At 34.7% G+C, this 18,840-nt stretch overlaps 5 protein-coding genes and 1 non-coding gene across 6 annotated transcripts in view; 2 read left to right on the forward strand and 4 right to left on the reverse strand.

Annotated features, from left to right (window-relative positions):
- The window catches only part of LOC107194170 (glutamate-gated chloride channel), a 51,239-nt gene extending 41,491 nt beyond the window's left edge, over positions 1-9,748 (reverse strand). The window contains exons 1-3 of the mRNA XM_015583740.1: positions 9,687-9,748; positions 1,237-1,316; positions 623-732 (exon numbers count right to left, since the gene is read on the reverse strand). Of these exons, the coding sequence (XP_015439226.1) occupies positions 623-732; positions 1,237-1,295 (169 nt within the window). The 5' untranslated portion in view covers positions 1,296-1,316; positions 9,687-9,748. The remainder of the gene's footprint in view (positions 1-622; positions 733-1,236; positions 1,317-9,686) is intronic.
- A 1,919-nt stretch (positions 9,749-11,667) lies between these two features.
- On the reverse strand, positions 11,668-13,776 carry LOC107194075 (pentatricopeptide repeat-containing protein 2, mitochondrial-like). The gene is made up of 5 exons (XM_015583640.1): positions 13,601-13,776; positions 12,894-13,417; positions 12,524-12,820; positions 12,318-12,425; positions 11,668-12,236 (listed from the first exon to the last, which is right to left on the reverse strand). The coding sequence occupies exons 1-5, from the start codon at positions 13,680-13,682 to the stop codon at positions 12,120-12,122; spliced, it is 1,128 nt and encodes a 375-aa protein (XP_015439126.1). The 5' UTR covers positions 13,683-13,776; the 3' UTR covers positions 11,668-12,119.
- A 941-nt stretch (positions 13,777-14,717) lies between these two features.
- LOC107194144 lies at positions 14,718-15,382 on the reverse strand. The gene is made up of 3 exons (XM_015583710.1): positions 15,372-15,382; positions 15,086-15,208; positions 14,718-14,934 (listed from the first exon to the last, which is right to left on the reverse strand). Exons 2-3 carry the CDS (start codon positions 15,106-15,108, stop codon positions 14,718-14,720), a joined length of 240 nt encoding a protein of 79 aa, XP_015439196.1. The 5' UTR covers positions 15,109-15,208; positions 15,372-15,382.
- Positions 15,383-15,707: 325 nt separating this feature from the next.
- LOC107193917 lies at positions 15,708-16,872 on the forward strand. The gene is made up of 5 exons (XM_015583456.1): positions 15,708-15,835; positions 15,919-16,129; positions 16,208-16,337; positions 16,409-16,642; positions 16,703-16,872. The coding sequence occupies exons 1-5, from the start codon at positions 15,708-15,710 to the stop codon at positions 16,870-16,872; spliced, it is 873 nt and encodes a 290-aa protein (XP_015438942.1).
- Positions 16,873-17,275: 403 nt separating this feature from the next.
- On the forward strand, positions 17,276-17,369 carry Trnai-uau. The gene is made up of 2 exons: positions 17,276-17,313; positions 17,334-17,369. It is a non-coding gene; the product is annotated as a tRNA-Ile (tRNA).
- Positions 17,370-17,590: 221 nt separating this feature from the next.
- LOC107194119 (probable 28S ribosomal protein S16, mitochondrial) lies at positions 17,591-18,405 on the reverse strand. Its single transcript, XM_015583685.1, has 2 exons — positions 18,081-18,405; positions 17,591-17,953 (listed from the first exon to the last, which is right to left on the reverse strand). Exons 1-2 carry the CDS (start codon positions 18,201-18,203, stop codon positions 17,666-17,668), a joined length of 411 nt encoding a protein of 136 aa, XP_015439171.1. The 5' UTR covers positions 18,204-18,405; the 3' UTR covers positions 17,591-17,665.
- Between the last annotated feature and the right edge of the window lie 435 nt (positions 18,406-18,840).

Here is an 18,840-nt window from a genome sequence, read left to right on the forward strand (position 1 = left end):
TAAGCAGAAGCTAAACAGAGGCTCGGCTTCGAGAAAGAAAATATTTATTTTTTGTACGTCGCACTCATAGAGACATTACTGTAGATTCCAGGGGAAAAGACTTTGTCTTTTCTACTGCGATCTCTGACGTACAGCGACCCACACGTTTGTTCGTATACTTTTGAAATAACAATTATGTGTAACTATTTCTGTGCAATGTCTATTTATGCATCCTCGTTGGTTTTACTTGAACTGTACTTTTGTGAGAACTTTTTCTTAATTTTAAAATATGATTCACAGGTTAGAACGTACCTTTGATCAACAATAGTTAACAGCCTTGCGTGAACAAATTTCTGAGTCACTGTATATATCGTGTGGACGGTAGATCTTCGATCGTCAGACGCGACTATTGTTGACAAACACCGACTATTGTTTTTCTTCGAAGGGGGAGTATCAAAGCCTTGGTTAGAGAGAACGGTGTGTTTTTGAATTCATTGAACTCGATTGCTTTTGTCGTTTCGCGGTGTTGGTATTATCAATCTGGTCGGTTCTGGTTAGGGGAGACTGGGGGAAGGAGTCGTGGATGTAAAAAAAAAAAGAAAAAAAAATGAAAACACAAGATAGTATATCGATGTATATTCACCTGTTGCGTTTTCTCCGTTTGGCCGGATACGAGCGTCGTAACGTCCTAGAATGTCGTCCAACACCTGCTTCTCCGTCGCCCGAAAGCCGGTCACCTTTAACCTCGTACATCTGTAACCAAATCGAAGACAATTGTACAGTAATTATCGGAGGAAATAAAAGGATATACGTGTGATTGTTTGTACAGTAAATCCACGATGAGTGTTCGAAGGTTCCTTGGTACTGACAAGGAGAGGTCCCCAAATGTAACGTTGAATTTTTAATGAGGTTAACACAGTGATAGAGCTTGGAATTTTCGAGGAAAATTCGAGGAGCGTTCGAACACTTATCGAGGATTTACCGTATTGGGCTTTCAGATAAGTTTTAAACCTTCCTAACGTCACGTTTATTATCAGGTGAAAGAACTCTACACTGTGTAATGGGTCTAGTCAATAGATGGGAGAGGATTATTGCACAGAATGGTGCACATTTGGTTTAATTCTGTTATTACAAGATGCTGGAATAAGGTTTATAATTCGTGTCTAGTAAAGATTTCAGGCTTATTCTACAAATAGTAAGCGTGAATTTCAGGTGACTGAAAACCTACGTATTTATAGAAGATTTATAGGAACGTACCTTGATGGATGTAGCAGAATTGCTGTTAACACCAGTAACTTCAATACTCCAAGCCCCATTGCAGCAGCCTGTAATACCGCCTGGGAAAAAAGAAAAGAAGAAATAGTTTAGTTTAAACCACCGATCACCTTCTTTTCTTGGGAATTCTTTATCAACGTATCGGAACGGCCATTTAACACTTTGTACAGTAAAACCTCGATTACTGTAAACAGAAAAAGCGAAATAATTACCGTTTGTTATGTAATATTCACGTGTGTATACAGAGCTTAACAAAAATCAATTTGAAACTTGTTTTTACCGTGCATAAAAATTCGGATAATGGAAGGCTGGATTAAGTCGACGTTCGGATAATCGAGGTTTGCCTGTAATTAACTTTCCGTGGGTACATTCTATCGATTTGGTGGATATTCAAAATAACAGAAAAAGCTCACAGTTTCTGTAAAGAAATTGCTACCGTTTACTCTTTTCATTTCTCAAAACGAAATTCGAAAAAATTATAATTTTTAAATTAGCTACCGTTACCACAATACTTTCTAATTGTTTTCTAAATAATTCATCTAAATAATTGGCGATGCCAGGAAACTCACCTAAGACGAGGCAAGCTATGAAGCCTTCGAAGCAACAGGATGCATCGCGACTGAACACAAATTCGTAAATAGCCAATTTGGATCGATCGCTATCTGCGCGATCAATTCTTTCAACCGAGTCGAGGAGGGGATTTTTGGCGAGCATTCGAAGATTGACACGTTGATTGCCAACTATGAGATAACTCGCAGTCGAAAAATATGGCAAAAAGGCTGGATTATTTAAATACCGTTAGAAAAGTGTTGCGTAAAATTATTATCGCCAGATAATTTAAAACAGACAAACAACCTCTATTAACTAAACGTGACTGACAATCTTTATGAATACTGTATCTATTGTTTGCGTTTATGGATAATCACTGACGGTCGAATTCACGTGTTGTTTAAAGTTTTTCTCAGAGTAAACAGTGTGTTTCCTCCATATTATTTAAACAAATGCGCACGCAATTGATAAAAGAAAATATATTACAAAATACCCGTTTAATTGGTTTGTTTCTTGATTTATGTTGGCAAGTGTGCATTCGAAATAATGTGTCTGACTACGCACGGCCTTTTTCACTGTGGCAGTCAAAGTGTTAGTACCAGGTGCTTCTGATATTATTCCCCGAGACTCGAGTGATCAACAAACCTCGCGTAAATATAAATGAAATATCTTAATGTAAGATCACTTTCCATGTTTCAGTGGTACTTTATTCCAATAATTGGAACGAAATTTTGTTCATCATTTCAGTAATATTCAACAATAGTGCTTGTACACGACCATTAATGATCCAACTACAATACAAAAATTCTATCCCATATTCTTCAATCGTTTTTTTATCTAGAATCTCGCCTGCACATTTGTGCCGATCATTACCGAACACCTAGGCACAGAACAAAAAAGAATATTTCCATTTCGCCCTAATCGAAACAAAATTGTTCTCGCCGCTTAACCACACGGAACAGAAATAGAGATACGTATCTGGAAAATTTCAACACGCGATTCTCGAATTTATCGAAATTACTAGACCCAGGTAAGCAAGCACACTGAAACCGAAGGTGTACCAAACAACGGAGAAATCGTGAAGTTTTTGTAATTCTTCGGACAATGTACAGGGTGTAAAGGTTCTAACAGTTGCATTTAATAAACAGGTGTCCACGACGTCGACAGACGTGTTATCATTTTTCTCGTATCGGGATCTATAAATGTGTCCTGTGATTACGCGAACAACTTTCGTTCTGTCACGTTAGTGGCTCGAAATCACGAAACGGTGGCGAAACATTCGAAAAAATTAATTTAAAAATTGGTTTCGGTTTGATGTATCATAAGTCGATAGCTGAATATACATACACCACAAAATACAAGTGCTAATAATTATACAGGGTGTCCCAAAATAATTGTAAGTCGCGCTGGATTTGCAATCGACTTGTTCTCTGTGACGAGTTTCACGCGCGTTTGAAGTGTTGCCAAGACACAGGTATTACAAGAATCTCGATTGTTCTTCCATAAATAACCGGAAAGAATGACGCGAGTGGAATGTTTGGGAGCTTGAACGAAAATCATTGTACCTTAGACTAGTACGCCTACTGAAGGTTTCTCCTCGTTAAAAAAAAAGTGAAAAAAAAAAGGATGCATTCAATTAAAGAAATTACACACAGTTCCTTTACAAAAGTATACTGACTAAAATTACAAAAAAATAAAAAATTAATTAAAATGAAACCATTATTTAACATTTTATCAAAGTTAAATTTCTGTACAAGGCATTTGTTTTGTTGTAACATCCTGTGCCCCAAAGAGTTTAACAAAGTATGTATAATTTTTCCAATTGGAATGTATCCCACCCGAGAATATATTTAACAAATGTTTATTTTAATATCAAATTATAATTTTGTACCATACATACATTTACGAACTGTTTGTTATAAGTAGACTGCGGATTTGTATGCAAAATGACATTTTTAAAAATAATCTTTGAAGACATCAGCAATGATAGGAATTTCTTTCTTTTCTTAAATATCTTATCGGGTTCAAAATACAGTGGAAAACATTTTACATCTGACGAAAGTTCTTTCTCTATGGTATTACACAAATCCCAATAAAAAAAAAGGTAAATAATTTATAAAAATATATAAAAATTAAATAAAGGCATAAAATCCGTAGTCTAGTTATAAGGAACTTTCCAAGAATTACAGGCATCGATGGTCACCAACGGACGCAACGCGGAATATTCTTCTGTCTCGTTGAACGGCGAACAATTTTCACGATTAATAAGTCCTCCGAGCGATGCCATCCTCTAATTAACAATTCCGCGTAAACACATTATCCTCATTATCGAATGTTAAACGTTTCGCAGGAGAGGCGAACCGATGACCCGAACTCTATTCGAGGGCTCGAACAAACTTTTCCAAGCTCGTTGTTGCGTCAAACGGGGAGAGACTTTGTTCAGAATTTGCATAATACCTCGTAAACATTCGATTCGACGGAGATTTTTCCATGGGAAACTTCGCGGTCGAATGGACTCGAGCGAATAGTATACAGGGTGAGTCACCCAACATTTACAGCTCAAATATCTTTATTGTTTTTAACACTAGAACTACCGACGGTAAGCGCATATTTGCTTCGATCGATGGATAAACGTGAAAAACTTTTGAAAATTTAGAAATTTAGAAGTTGACTGCAGACCTTTCAGTTTTAATAAACGATTTGTGTTTAAAAAACAGTTTCATTCTATCTGAAAGTTAATGAAAATACAAATCAATCAGTTATATACTGTCCACCCTGTATCTATATAGATTTTGTTTCACGGAAGAGGAAACAGAAGCCGTTCGATAATTCCAGGTCTCGAGTTCGCCAGCTAATGCGTTGACTTGTTCCACTTGCCGCCTGACAATTATCGGATTGTTCGGAAAGTTCGTAGCGGCTTTAACCCTACGTTAGTACCTCAGGCTATACACCGCTAGCACATTAGCGTATTCCAACACCCCATATACACAATTTCTTTTTAAAAGAATTGAATGTTTTTGTATATTTACATATTGCTCCAAAATATTTTTGAGTCAAATTTTCTGGAACTTTTTCAAGGTGCTACTAAAAATCTCTTGAAAGTAGAGTTGCCAATTTAGGAATTGATTTAAAATAAGTTTTGATAGAGTGTTGAAATACCTCATATACAAAATTTTTTCTTAAAAATTGCAAGTAAATTATGGAGAAATAACGCTTTAACTGCCACGTCACCGAAATATGGGTGACACTATGAATTTTGCAAAGTGGCTGGATTCTTTTAAATACCGTTACGAAATTTTTGCGTAAAATTAATATCGCACTATAATTAAAAACTGGAGCAACAGCCCCTATTAACTAAATGCATATATTTTCGACGATTTATGGCTTAGAAAACGAAATAACGCCTGCCTGACTATATATGGCCTTTTTCACTGCGGCAGTCAACGTGTATAAAATCTTCTTTTAGATGGATAAAGATCCGTCTATTTATCATTTATCAAAATAATCTTCAACCTTTTTTCTAATTACACCGTAATGGGATTAACATTAACCTTCCCTTAAATTTATCACTGGACTGCGTTTTTTTATGCAAAATATTTTATGAAAGCAGAAGTAAATCCAGAAGTTCTTTCTTCTCCCAGAAATTTTCATGAAATAAAAATAAAATTAACAAATGCATAAAATCCGTAGTTTATTTGTCACTACACTACTACTAGCTAAATTATGTCTAACTAGAATGTTTATGCATTTATAACAAATTTTAACTTGCAAAATACAATAAAATAAAGATTTTAATAAAACTTAACGAGATTCATACATTACTGTCAACACGAGACAACATTTAGTACACGAGCCTTTCTATGCGATTTTCATGTTTATAAATTAACGTCTGAAATTCTGAATTTGCATAAACGTTCACAGTCTACTTATCACGCTCCAAGGGACTTCGATCTGATTCTACACACTGTTACCAAAAAAAAAGTTTTAAAATGCAAAACAGAGAATATAAGTTATAAAATAAAATTTTATTTTGCTTCTGGGGACATGGCGAAATATTCGATTAAGCGGCATGTCGTGTTTCGTGTTTCTCTCCGTTCGTCGACGAAAACGGTTTTACTTAATTACGGCGAATCGTGCGAGACGGTATATAACAGTGTCGACAGGACGTGAAAGGCGAATGATTGCTGCGTCCGGATGGACCCTCCCGTCGAATTAGGTCAGTGTTCGTAGTGTGTGTGTGTACGTGGCCCGTGTTTGTATTCCTATTCCTCGAGAGTGCTTGAGCAAACAGTGAACAAATTTCTTTTTCAAACAAATCCTCGATATATAAACGTGTTTTTAAGTAATTGCTTTCGGCCCCCTTTGGACCCTTCCTTCCTAACCCGCACAACCAACCTAACCTATCTTATAGACGTGGCGGTGTGTCATCTCTCTTTTTTTCCCGTTCGGTAGTTCGAAATAAATTACACTTTTTTACATGGAAATTTAGAACGAATGCATTTCTTAAGTTTGTATTTTACAGGATGGAATGTACAAGGTATGAACAAAATGTCATATCGATTGGATGAAAATACTACTTTATACAGTGTTAAAATTATAATAGTTGGCAACACGGGTGTATCTTGATGAACAGTTCGAAATTTACAATTACTGACATGTTCATTATTTCCACTCTGTTACTCATAATTATAGTCAATTGATTTCCCATGGCATGTACATGTAATTTAATCGATATGGAAAACGAAATATTGCACCAACATGGGCAACACAAAAATAAAGGGTAGCTCGGTACAGGTTTGGTAGATGAAACATACGCACGCGTATTTTCCCAATTCTGAGGAATCTTAAAACTGTATTTTAGTTACTTTAGTTACAAGTCACATTTCAATGCTATATTATAATTAGGTTATGGTTGGATCCAAGTTCTGAATAAACAAATTTATATTTCAATTTTAAATTGTACTTCAGTCATAATTAAATTCAAGGTTAAAACAGACAAATTTTTATTTCAATTTTAAATTTTATTTAAGTTATAGTAGAAGTCAAGTTCAGAATAAATAAATTTCTATTTCATTTTTAAATTCCATTCAGGTTACAATTGACTTCGAGGTTAGAATAAACAAATTAATAAATCAAGAAGAAGAGCTTTATCTCCGAGGACACAATAACGTATTTAAGCTTTTCCACTAATTTCCCTGAATCCGTCGCAACATCTAATAAATTTTCGTATTCCAAAAGTTTACGTGGCTTTTTCGAGGTGCTGATAGGAACGCTAGTTTCGAAGCGACAAGAATCAGACGACGCGCCAGTGCGATTCGTGTCACACGTTTGAAACGTTAGCACGTCACTCCTGGGGCGAGTGGTTAACGACTGTGTGTATATACAGTGAACTTTAATCAAGCGAAAACACCCCGACGAATTTGTGTATACGGTATACATGTCGTCGTCGCGTCCGCCCCGACTGTTTCTGATTACGGTAACGGGTTGCAAAATACGGAATCACCGTGATTCGTCGCGTTCTATAAGCAAATCGAATCGTCGTCGAGCCTCGAGAGACCAGAAACGACGAGAGTTAGGGACACCACGCTGTTAAAAGTTTCATCGATTGGTACGTGGAAATATTTTTAAGCAGCTATCAGAACCTAGGAAAGACGACTACTATAAAAAATTTAATATAATTTTTTAAAAAGAGCCCACCACAGTCAGGAGCAAATTGGTGGTCATTTGAAGGACATAATCTACAAAACTAATTAAAAATAATTTCCTCGAAGTATATTCATTGTTCATAAAAGCATAAATATGCGTTTTTAATATATCAAAGTGTTACTCTATTTTAAATGATCTTGTGACTTTTGGGCCACCCTGTACAAGGGGGAAAAAAAGTATTCGTACGTGAAGAATCTCGAAATATTGTTCATTTTCTGCGTTTAAGGGAAATCTGAACGTATAGAAGAAAATTTGCAAATAGTGCAAAACTTTTGTTGTGTCGCGTTGACTTGCTAAGGGCCACTTTGAGCAATTTCGATTAAGCTTTTTTTCCAGTGTAGCCAACAATAAAACTTTTAACTGTTCTTAACCTATTTTGTCATCGTATACCATTTCATACCATAACCCTCGTATTCATCAGATAATAAAAAATGAATAACTTTATGTTGAAACTATGTTTTCGATGTTTTAAAATGTATTCCTTGATATTAAAATATGGAGTATATCAAAGGTTAAGAACGACATACAGTAATGTCTTGATGAGTGCTTGGGTCCGCTTCGGAGCATTCGTGGCAAGGCGGGAAGGTTTTCAGCCCCTTATAAAGTTGTTTTTTAAACGAAGCCGAGCCTCTGCTTAACTTCTGTTTACTCTGTTTTGAGTGGTCCCAGAGTTTGTGTCGCATTCATCGAGGAATCACTGTAGTTAAAAGTTTTACTATTGGCTATATTGCTGATTAAGTGAATCGAAGTTGACCAAAGAGGCTCTAAAATTTCAAACAATAAACTTGCGTATAATTCCCACTTTTTACGTCACACGGTATACGAAAGTACGAATTTACATGAAATTTCTAGGAAGACAGTTTAGGGGTACTAATGCATGAGCACGAAATCGTGAAAAACACGAAATTACTTTTACCATTTCATATTTTTCTGGAATATTAGTCAAACAAATCTGTACAATACAATACATGCGTCCGTCTCAAATTATTAACACTAGAACTACCAAACTTATTTTACCATTACTGAAGTTACAATGGCGCTTTTAGCGGAATTTATGTTGATTGTTAATTTACTATGAATTTTATATTACACTAGATCGTATTATATTATTATATATATTACGATATTGTACACTTTAATTTAGTGTACATTCTATAACCTCTAGTGTTAACGACCGCGTTCATCCCGATCTGGACCACTCAGGATACAGTGACCCCAACTTTGTTCACGAAAGACAGTCACATTTATTTCACCAGATTACGTACCAAACGACGAATCTTATTTGGAAATTACGAAAACTATGATAGAAGTAAAACCCATCAGTGCACATAAATAGAAATTGTATAAAAATTTGTCCACTCAATTCTAATTTGAAAAGGATATATAAACAAATACGTGACTCACTGTCTCCGCTTCCGACTACCATGGACCTCCCTTCACTGGTGCGATTTAACATTAGAATACACCCGGAACTTAACCTGGTTAGGTTAACCGATCAACACTATACGGTGAATCCGAGTCGTACGTGCATGCAACGAATCACTCCTGATTACGTGTGACAAATAAATACCTCTTCAACACAAACAGTTCAGTCGCACGACGTCGTGAACGTCAACGAATCATCCGAACGAGGAAAAACGAGTCAAAGTCGGTTCGCAACACAACTCTGTAACCGAACTTTGACGCGGAAGTCGAGGAATCCATATCTCTCGTTACACACGATCCCCACCACGAGCTTCATCTCAATATCGCTGCACTATCTTCCCCTGTTTAATCCTCGGACCGTACCGTTCAGAGACCTACGCGTCTATGTCACTAGACGTCCTCGAGAAACGATACCTCGATTCCTCCCGATTTTTTTCTTTCACTATCGATTCCCAGTGCCCCTTACAATCGTGACCGTTTCGACCCCGTACAGACGGACTGTCCCCCCTTTTACCTAGGACGACTAGATCGCAGGGGACACGAATCGACACCATCCGTACACGACCCCAGCCACAATCGATCCATGATATCGATTCGTGGTCGAAATGCACGGTCCCTTTAACCGCGGTGTACCTGGGTGGTGGCCATATTCCGGTAATGGCCTTTCAAGGAATCTACTCGACGACCGCTAAGGAACATCTACGGGGCCCGTTGCACGTAAACAGAAGCGACATCGTGTTGTTAATCGTTACCTGGAGAACCTGATAATCCTAGGCGTCGAGGAGGCTTCCGTGATGCAGCGAGACTGGCATGGCGCTGCTCCGTGTACGACACTGGGGGAGAGGCCTGTACTCTCTCGACTCGTCAAGTGTCCTGCCTCGGAAGGTTCGTCTCCTGGACTGCCACCGTTCAGAAACCTACATACACTCACACCTACTACCTGGTTGCTGGCACCGCTATTGATCCTTGCCCAGACACCCGCCGACCCACGCAGACGCTCAGCGTTGCCGCGTCGCTTTAGCAACATGACGTCATTCCCCGCGCGCTGACCCCCCACACCTCCGTCCCTTTTCGCAGCCTCCCGGACACTTCACCTCGCGAGCCATCCGCCGCCACGCTCGTCTCTCGTCCTTTTCTTCGCGTCGTTTCGTTCGGTTGCTACCAGTCGCGAGCGCCACGACCCGTCGACACTCCTACCACACGGGGAGAGTGCTGTTCCACCTACCCGGATTTACTTTTTGCTTACAAATATCCCGATTTTCACCGTGACCCTATCAAACTCTGTACCTTCTCACGTACATATTTCGTTATACATTCATTTTTGACAAAAATGGGGATTGCGAGAAGGATTTTTGGCGACTCGAAAAAATTTGTTTACCATTTGAGTATCAGTCCCTACTTTACAAACATAATTTAGTACAGTGAGAATCATTTAAAATAAATAATCACCGTGCTTAAGTAACCGGAAAATAGTTGACGCCGAATGTTAACGTATCTTAACGATTTATATCTCAAAAAATTGCTCCCAATTTGCTCCTTCCGAATCTGAAATTGTGAGATGTACCCTCACGAGCAAAGTTATTGAGATATCTGACCATTGAATATTATAAAACAGATCAGGAGCAATTTTTTGGTGCCATAATATTTGTGTCAAAAGGCCATTTACTACCTATTTTGTTAACAACCAATTTTTGCTTTTTCTTTTGCGAATATCTCATTAACGGTGCTGGGGGAGCAATTTCAAATTCGGAAGAAGCAAATTGGGAGCCATTTTTTGAGATATAAATCGTTAAGATACGTTAACATCCGGCGCCAACTATTTTCCGGTGGAGAAATGGGGACCCGTACGTAGGAGCGCGAGATACAACCCCTTTAACAGGGGGTAGCTGGTGACGGGGCCGATCGTAGGGGCTTCACTCACGGTACGCGTCGATTCGAGTCACACTTTACCTCTGAGAGAATTGGTGCTCTCCTTCCGAAAGCATCGACTCTCTGAAACATATTCTCCTTCAGAGAATATGCACTCCTTTTGTTTCTAATAATTGCTTGGTATACAGCTAAATGGGGTAGTTGTAAGTTAAGTCGATCGTAAGACTAGTATAAGTTCTAGAAAGAAGACGTCGATCATCCGCCGAGGGATCTTCATTTTATTTTCAGGTAGACTCAAGGAAGAAGCCATCCGCCGAGGGAAATCAACATTAAAACGTCTAAATTTAAGTTTCTTTTAAGTTATTTGTAAGACTTTGTAAAAAGGGAGGTAGATGTAACTAATGATTCCATCGATGTAACTACGGTTACATAAATGGGACTAGGTTCCAGCTTTTTAGCTTCCTTTAGGTCTCCACTCGTAGCAACCTCCTCGTGGTGAGACCCGGACAATTGGTATTATCTTCGGTAAAGTATTGTAAACTGAAGGTAATACCGAGCTAATGGTTGCGAACTTCAAATTAATTTCTCTAGTTATAAGAATGAATGTAAAATCGAATATTTTTGGTAAATTTTTTTATTTTTTTGGGGAAATATTTTATAAATGATTGTTTCTTTAAAAATTTTAATTCTGAAAATTTTGCTACTACTGTTCTTTGGATCTTATGTTTTCGAAATTCTTACTCTGAAGTATATCTTAATGAATATATCAGACAACATTACATTGTTACTTTTTATTGCTACATAGGAATGGTATTGTTAAACAATAATACATTACATGAATCTGTACTGTCAATTGTTACACATAGAACATACTACAAAGTAAATGCAAATTCGATTTTAATACAGGAGAAAGTGACATTTCTTAGAAATTATTGGTATAAAATTATTTATCCGAGTGCCAAATCGTAAATGTGCCTGATTGAATTTAGAGAAATTATTTAAGAAAGTGATATCCGTTACAGAGTAACTTGTCATGCGCGTTTGCCACTTTTCGGCAACCAAGACTGACCGCAGGTGATCTGGTATATACCAAAAACGAACATTCACTCGTGTATAAGATTCTATAATTAGTTTATGGTTGATATATAATACAAGATACAGTTGTATACAATACACGAATTCTCAGTCTATTTGTCGGTTTCAAAACAATATAATTAATAAACTGACTGTAAAATCAGTCAATAAAACATATGCGCTCCTCAATTTCATGTTCGTGGTAACATTTACACGAGCTGAACAAATAGTACAAAAGTGAACTATGCGTAATTTTCCATTCCTACATTATTAAACGTATCCCTAACGTTACGCTTAACCAGATTTGTACCCTTCGTCATAGGATTTATGGGTGTGAACAGATGTTCTTCCAAAGACTCCTGAAAAAAGAAATAGCAAAAGATTGTAACCAGTCCAACAATTTAAGTTTATACTTTGAAATTTTCTTCAAAATAACCTACAATTACTGTAATACGATTGTGTCTTTTGAGTTCTCGTATTAAATTCAACAGATCTTCAACTCCAGATGCTTCCGGGTCTGACGCAAGTTTCTCTTCAACTGCAGTGATCTAATACAAAAAGGGTTAAAACTACCTTAGTTAACGTCATCTTATAAATAATTAATTGCTAGTACAGTTCCCAGATGAGAAAGTTAAATTTTACATACCACATCAGAAAAGTAAGTTTGTTTGCGTGTAGGTGCAGTATCCATTTCTAATATTGATCTAAACATGGGAATGATTTGTAAATATTTTTCCAACTTCAAGTATGCCAAGACTTTGAGACATCTGATGTCAATGTATTGTTGACGTTCTACGGTAGCCAATATTTCCAATGCTAGCTCAGAACGATTTTGTTTTATTGCTAAATATGCCATGAATGCAGCACATTTGTAAGAATTTGTCCTCTGCTCGTTCAATATTTTCCATACATGTAAAGCATATTCTAATGCCTCTGAAGTATTCTAATAAAGCAATATAATGTGAATTAACAATATTAATAATATACTAATAATACATAAAAAATGAAAATTTTACCTGCTTACAACATGCAGCAACCATTACGATAAAACTGGGCCTGGCAAGATTACTAAATCGCTCAGAATGTATCATCAAATCGTACATTTCTTTCATTTCAGAATACATGTTATTTTTGTATAACAGACACAGTAAAAGTTTGAGCGTTGACGTTTGTTTAAAGAAATCACTTGATGATGCACTGCTAAATGTATCTACTGCGACTGATGGTTCATTCAAATAATATAGCAATCTCATCACCACTGGGCCGAAAACATATGTACTGAATTTGTTCTCTGAACTGGAAGCAATATACTTCTGTATCATATTAACTACTAATTGTACATCTTCGTGCTTCTCACTTAAATGTAACATTGCTTTTAAGTCTTCTGTGAAGACCACACCATCTTCTTTTGCACAGACTTCTTGCATTTTTGAACGAAACTTATCCTCTATTGTCGTAAACTGATTATGGTAGAGAAGTCTTGCATGCTCATAAGCAGTTATGCCTAACGATCTTTCAGCAAAGATATACCGAACGCCGACTGAAGAAATGGAACATATATTACATTTAAAAAAAAACAAATACGAACAAGGCTCGTATTTGTTCGTATGTCGGTTATGTCTTCACAAAATAATATTTTATATAGACTGTCTCTTACGAAAAAAAATTTATTTCGTTAATATAAATGTAGGACGTTCAATGTTAGGTTATCACGATTACGTACCGTTCAATGTATTAATTTTTAAGAGTGCGTTATTTGCAAAAGCTAAATTGAGTTTGCAAAATCCCCTTACTGACAGCGCCATAGTTTTGTTGATGAATTAACGTTAAACTTAGTACAAGTTACCCTTCCAAAATTACAAGAACGCGGTCACATCCGACGAGATCATGTATGTTGCAAAAGAACAACTCTGAGCGGAAGGCGCGACAGTATTGGGGTTTAAGCACGTGACTTCCGATTCCGATCACAACAGAAGTAAAGAAAGAAATTAACCATTTATACAATACGTTCTCAAACAATTTTTTTAATTTTATAATGTAACGGAAAAATTACCTTGCAATTTTATACTTTTTCGATGTGAAAACTAACTCATTAGCAAAGTACTTATATAACTATAATAAAAACATACATATAACGCGCCATTCATATTGAAATTTATCAGTTTTGCAGAAAAATATGAAAATTTGAAACATGGAAGGAACAGTCTTGTTCTTAAAAAATTATTTTACTTGTCGATTCATTTAAATTCATACTGATTTTTTATGTTATTTTATTAAAGATAATAAAGATTATCTATTTTAGACACAAATGCTTTTTCTACATACATGTATTATGGCGTGTTGACATGAACGTAATAAAAAGAAGTTTTTGTATACGAATTCTATTTTCAGTGGTAATACATTACTATTCTACTAAAAAATATTTTAAAATTAACAATTGTAGAGTGTATAAATAAGGAGAATCGTTTTGAGTTTTTTCGTATACATAAACATCTTACAAAAAACATACATTGTCATTAAATTCTTGTTTATTTTTACATAGTACCTATTTTCATTTATACATATTTTATAGTAAGTATAACTTTACATTTTTATAGTTATGTACCTTTACATTGTTGCATTGTTATTAATTACTCTTTAATTACTTATACTAGATGAATATCTTTAATTATACAGTCCTTCTCTTAAATACAGTGCTCAATAAGTTAATAGACATAATATAAACCTAAACACCATTTACATTACTTTTATTTCATGATCCAGATGAAGCAAAGGATCATATCTCATATAATTTACTTGTATGTATAAATAAGTGATTGGTCTGTACAATATAATATTAATTATTTAACAGTACTTTCTTGTTCATGTAATTGTTTCTCTTTTGTTTTTTCTTTTCTTTTTATGTGGTACTTATTTGAAAGCACAACGTTACGTAGAGTAGAATGAAGAAATCGTTTATTAATAGATTCTTTTGGTTTTATCCATCCACTAGGACCCATTATTTCAGCTCTTTTAGCTCCAACTTTAGCTTCTTCCAATAAAGCTTCAACCGCAAGTCTATAATATAAATATTACTTGTTACCTGAATGTTTGAAACATATAAAATTAAATTATTATTGTTTTACTGCTAGATTTTCCAGAATTTTGTCTTTACAAGCAAAAACATATAAATAATAGAAGTTAATTATGACATATTAGATAAACTTACCTATTTAAGGTTTCGTCATCCATTATATAAAAATATGTATAAATTTTGTATTACTTCTATTTAAAGAGTAATCTAATTCTGTTTTCCTTTTAGATAAAACATTGAAACATTCATTTTGATCAACTGAAATTATTTGTAACAGTATATAAGAAACATGTATGAATACTTGTTGGAAGAAATATAATATTTCTAAATAATTCTTGTTGTATTTATAGGACAAAGGAATGAACATTATGTGCCTTACGTACATAAAAATAATAGTTATGTAAATTTTGTAAATACTCACTGACATAAATAACAAACATTAAGTCAAAATTTCGAGGTTAAATTGACATTTCACACAAGCAACTGCAAGCAACCAACTTATCGTTATGAACGACTGCACCTGCGTTATTTTATTGCATCCTATGATTTAAACTTAAACAATTCTTAGTTAAATGTCGTTATTTTAAAAATTCGTAAATTATGAATAAATATAATTAATAGTCATAATTAAACTATGTACACACACATGTGAAGTAACGCGTATGAAATCGTTACTTGCAATACGTATATATATATATGTATGTAAATAGAATTAAGGTTTTTAGTAATTTACAGATTGAAGTATTAAACAGTGGTAATGGAGGATCAAGAATTAGTTGAATTAAGAGATTTAAAAGCAGAATTGTTCGCGAAGGCAAATGATTTACTCAAGCAATTAAAAGATCAAGAAGGAAATGGCCAGAAATGCCTTTCTACTAGCAAATTGTATCAAATTATTTTCTCTTTGGTATTTCTGTATTTTTAAACTGTAAAACGATATGTAGGTATATGTTTTAATTTTATTATAGAATGTCAGATTCCACAAAAGACACAAAAACCACAGAAAGTAAATTGACAGATAATCAAAAACATGAATTATGTAAAGTTACTCGCCAAGTAACAGGTATACGGTTTGAAAATATAGACAGACAGTGGTTGAAGAATGATATTTATCAATATAATGCTAAACTAATAACAGCGGTTCTTGAGTTATTGTTGGAACTGAAAGTAAAGATAGAGGTATATCTGAGAAGATAAATATAATATTGTGCAAATAAAAAAGTAATTTATTATAACTATTTCCTTATTTTATTTCAGGGAGAAAAGGAATTTGAAATTCAGGGTATAATGTGTCATTTTATAGGACTTGACAATTGTTATATGCTGGAAATTCAATCATGGATACAAAAGATTTGTAGAAGGAAAAATTTTTCACTCCTAGCATCTGGTACTTTATCACTTTTGTAACAGGTAAATGTCGTTTTAGATTAGATAATTCATTTTATGTTCCTTCTATAGCAATTTCACAATACAGTGACCAACATAAAGCAAGGAGCACTATTTTGGAGCAATTGACAGAGAAGAAGTATGCAAATTCTAAACAATGTACAGACGACAATGGAGGCATAACAGTGTTTGTACATTCTCCTAGAAACGTGAAACAAGTTTATTTACAATTTCAGTGGTCATTATTATTTATAGAACAAACTTGGAGAAGTGAACATATTTTTGTCATACATCCTTCACCAGAAGGTATTAAATGTAATGACTATGTCATTTTACTTATGCGTTATAGTCTTTCTGTAATTTTAGGTGCCGACTTTACAAATAAATATCAGGATTTGGTACAGAAGTTTTGTGATAAGCCCATAGATAGAAAGAGAAAGGTTAGAGATTTGTGGGAAGAACTGTGCACTGCAATTGATTCATATGAAGACAGTGATGAAAGGAGATCAAGTGACAATAATAATAGTGATGGATAATATAAAAACAACAAAAAACATGTGAAAGTTTCTTAATGTATGAACTTTATTATATCAAAATTTCTATTCATTGTCACAACAGAGTACTAATAAAGATTTGTTTTATACCTATGAAACATCTTATACTTGTAACATTAACTTGAAATTGTATATAAATGTATTATGACCCGTTATAAAACTGGAATACAAACAATATTTTTGTTCAGAATTATGAAGTACCTTTTTTATCACAAAAGTATGTTGTAGGTTATATTTACGAACATAAACATTAACACTTCGCTTCAATATTGTATTACTTTTCCTGAGCACTCTTACAAAAAAGTATTGTGCAGTTATTAATAACTTCTACGCGTATTTCTCTAATTTATTACATATACCATAATAAGGAAAAGAAAACTACAACTCCCCAGTGGCGCAATCGGTTAGCGCACGGTACTTATAAGACAGTATAGTTGTGAGCAATGCCGGGGTTGTGAGTTCGAGCCTCACCTGGGGAAAATTTTTTTTCGCTTCTTTAAAATATTTCTGTCATAATACACGTAAAATACGATACGAAATACAGAACAGAGGTTACGAGAAATTAGAATCGTATATTTCACAGAAACTAATGTAAATATATATTATATATAAAAAGTAATATGTTTTATTTCTTTTTATGATTATAAATATTACAGTATCATTTTTTTTATATATTATAGTATTAAGCCAATGTGTGTTTTCATAATAATTTTATTTATATATGCATATTATTTACAGGATGTATGTGAAATACAAATAACAGGAGGCAAGATTGTTAGCCTGCAGATTCTGCAGGAGTTGCACTATTGAAATCTTTATCTTCCTCAGCCTTATTATAATCTCCTCGATTTCTCCATGCAGTTATGTATGTCCTAGGATGCACTGGATAAAATCCAGCCAGTCCAAAAAGTTCAGCAACTGGTTTAGAAACGTTAGCATGGCTTCCTAACCAATATTGTATACGTTCAAAATTCAAGGCAATTAATTTCTCATTATATTTATTTGGCATAGGATCATAAGTTCCCAACTGTTCTATCGGTGCATGATGCTGATTAAGTTTTGACTAAAACAAAAGTATTCGATATATTGTTTATATTTTCAAAAAGTACATTGTTCAAATAAAGTTTCTCTGCATAAAAACAGTACAATTATACGTATGTTAATCGACCCACTCAACAGTAGGAACTTACATTCATTACAACAATATGAAAGAATGGTCTGTTTGAGCATCCATAACGTACAAATCGTATCACTTTAACGAAAGGTTGCATACGACCAGTTCCCGAAGAAGGATGCAATGGTAATCGCGGCATTTTTGTATAACTGTTTCAATACTTTTCACTTATAGACTCAGGTTATGTTATTAAACAATTCGAGTAAATGCTGATAGGTACTGTTTACTCGTAGTGTTTCCAAACATAAAATGATGTAGTAGTATTGTACATAGTTAAACTAAATTAAATACATTATTTAACATACGATGTTTTGAACCGGCTCGATTAAATACTTGCACCACAAAATTATTTCCAATTATCTCTTCTGCTAGATTTTTTGGTTGAAACTATAATCATCAAACGTAATTCAGAGTGAAAACATTCATTGAAAATCAGTGAAGTGAGCCCCAGCGCTATCTGTCGAGTAATACAGCAAGCACTCTGGTTTTAATGATCATTCATCTGTGGATGTTTATTCAAATCTCTAGAATTAACACTGCCCACCTTTAATAAAGCGTTTTGTTATGTAACTACAAAACATATACCAAATAAATTTATCTATAATCTATTTAAAAATAATAAGAATTAGTTGCCTTCTAAAAATGTTTCGATTCATTACAAAATACATTGTAGAATGTACTAGAGATGGCGTGCAAAATCACTAACGGTGATTTATCACAGTGATCGCCGAATCACGATCACGATCGTGATTTAACTTAATTCACGACCGTGATTG

This window comes from Dufourea novaeangliae, unplaced genomic scaffold (assembly GCF_001272555.1).
Source record: "Dufourea novaeangliae isolate 0120121106 unplaced genomic scaffold, ASM127255v1 scaffold21, whole genome shotgun sequence".
Taxonomy (NCBI): Eukaryota; Metazoa; Arthropoda; class Insecta; order Hymenoptera; family Halictidae; genus Dufourea; species Dufourea novaeangliae.

Excerpts from the sequence above, each read along its gene's own strand:
- LOC107194144 (XM_015583710.1), bottom strand. The coding sequence starts at position 15,108 with ATGGATGACGAAACCTTAAATAG. Across the intron at positions 14,935-15,085 it reads GATGACGAAACCTTAAATAG|ACTTGCGGTTGAAGCTTTAT; the intron begins GTAAGTTTATCT and ends TTTATATTATAG.
- LOC107193917 (XM_015583456.1), top strand. The coding sequence starts at position 15,708 with ATGGAGGATCAAGAATTAGTTGAATTAAGAGATTTAAAAGCAGAATTG. Across the intron at positions 15,836-15,918 it reads TGCCTTTCTACTAGCAAATT|AATGTCAGATTCCACAAAAG; the intron begins GTATCAAATTAT and ends ATTTTATTATAG. Across the intron at positions 16,130-16,207 it reads AACTGAAAGTAAAGATAGAG|GGAGAAAAGGAATTTGAAAT; the intron begins GTATATCTGAGA and ends ATTTTATTTCAG.
- LOC107194119 (XM_015583685.1), bottom strand. The coding sequence starts at position 18,203 with ATGCCGCGATTACCATTGCATCCTTCTTCGGGAACTGGTCGTATGCAA. Across the intron at positions 17,954-18,080 it reads TTCATATTGTTGTAATGAAT|TCAAAACTTAATCAGCATCA; the intron begins GTAAGTTCCTAC and ends CTTTTGTTTTAG.
- LOC107194075 (XM_015583640.1), bottom strand. The coding sequence starts at position 13,682 with ATGGCGCTGTCAGTAAGGGGATTTTGCAAACTCAATTTAGCTTTTGCA. Across the intron at positions 12,821-12,893 it reads TTGCTGCATGTTGTAAGCAG|AATACTTCAGAGGCATTAGA; the intron begins GTAAAATTTTCA and ends TTGCTTTATTAG. Across the intron at positions 12,237-12,317 it reads ACAATCGTATTACAGTAATT|GAGTCTTTGGAAGAACATCT; the intron begins GTAGGTTATTTT and ends TTCTTTTTTCAG.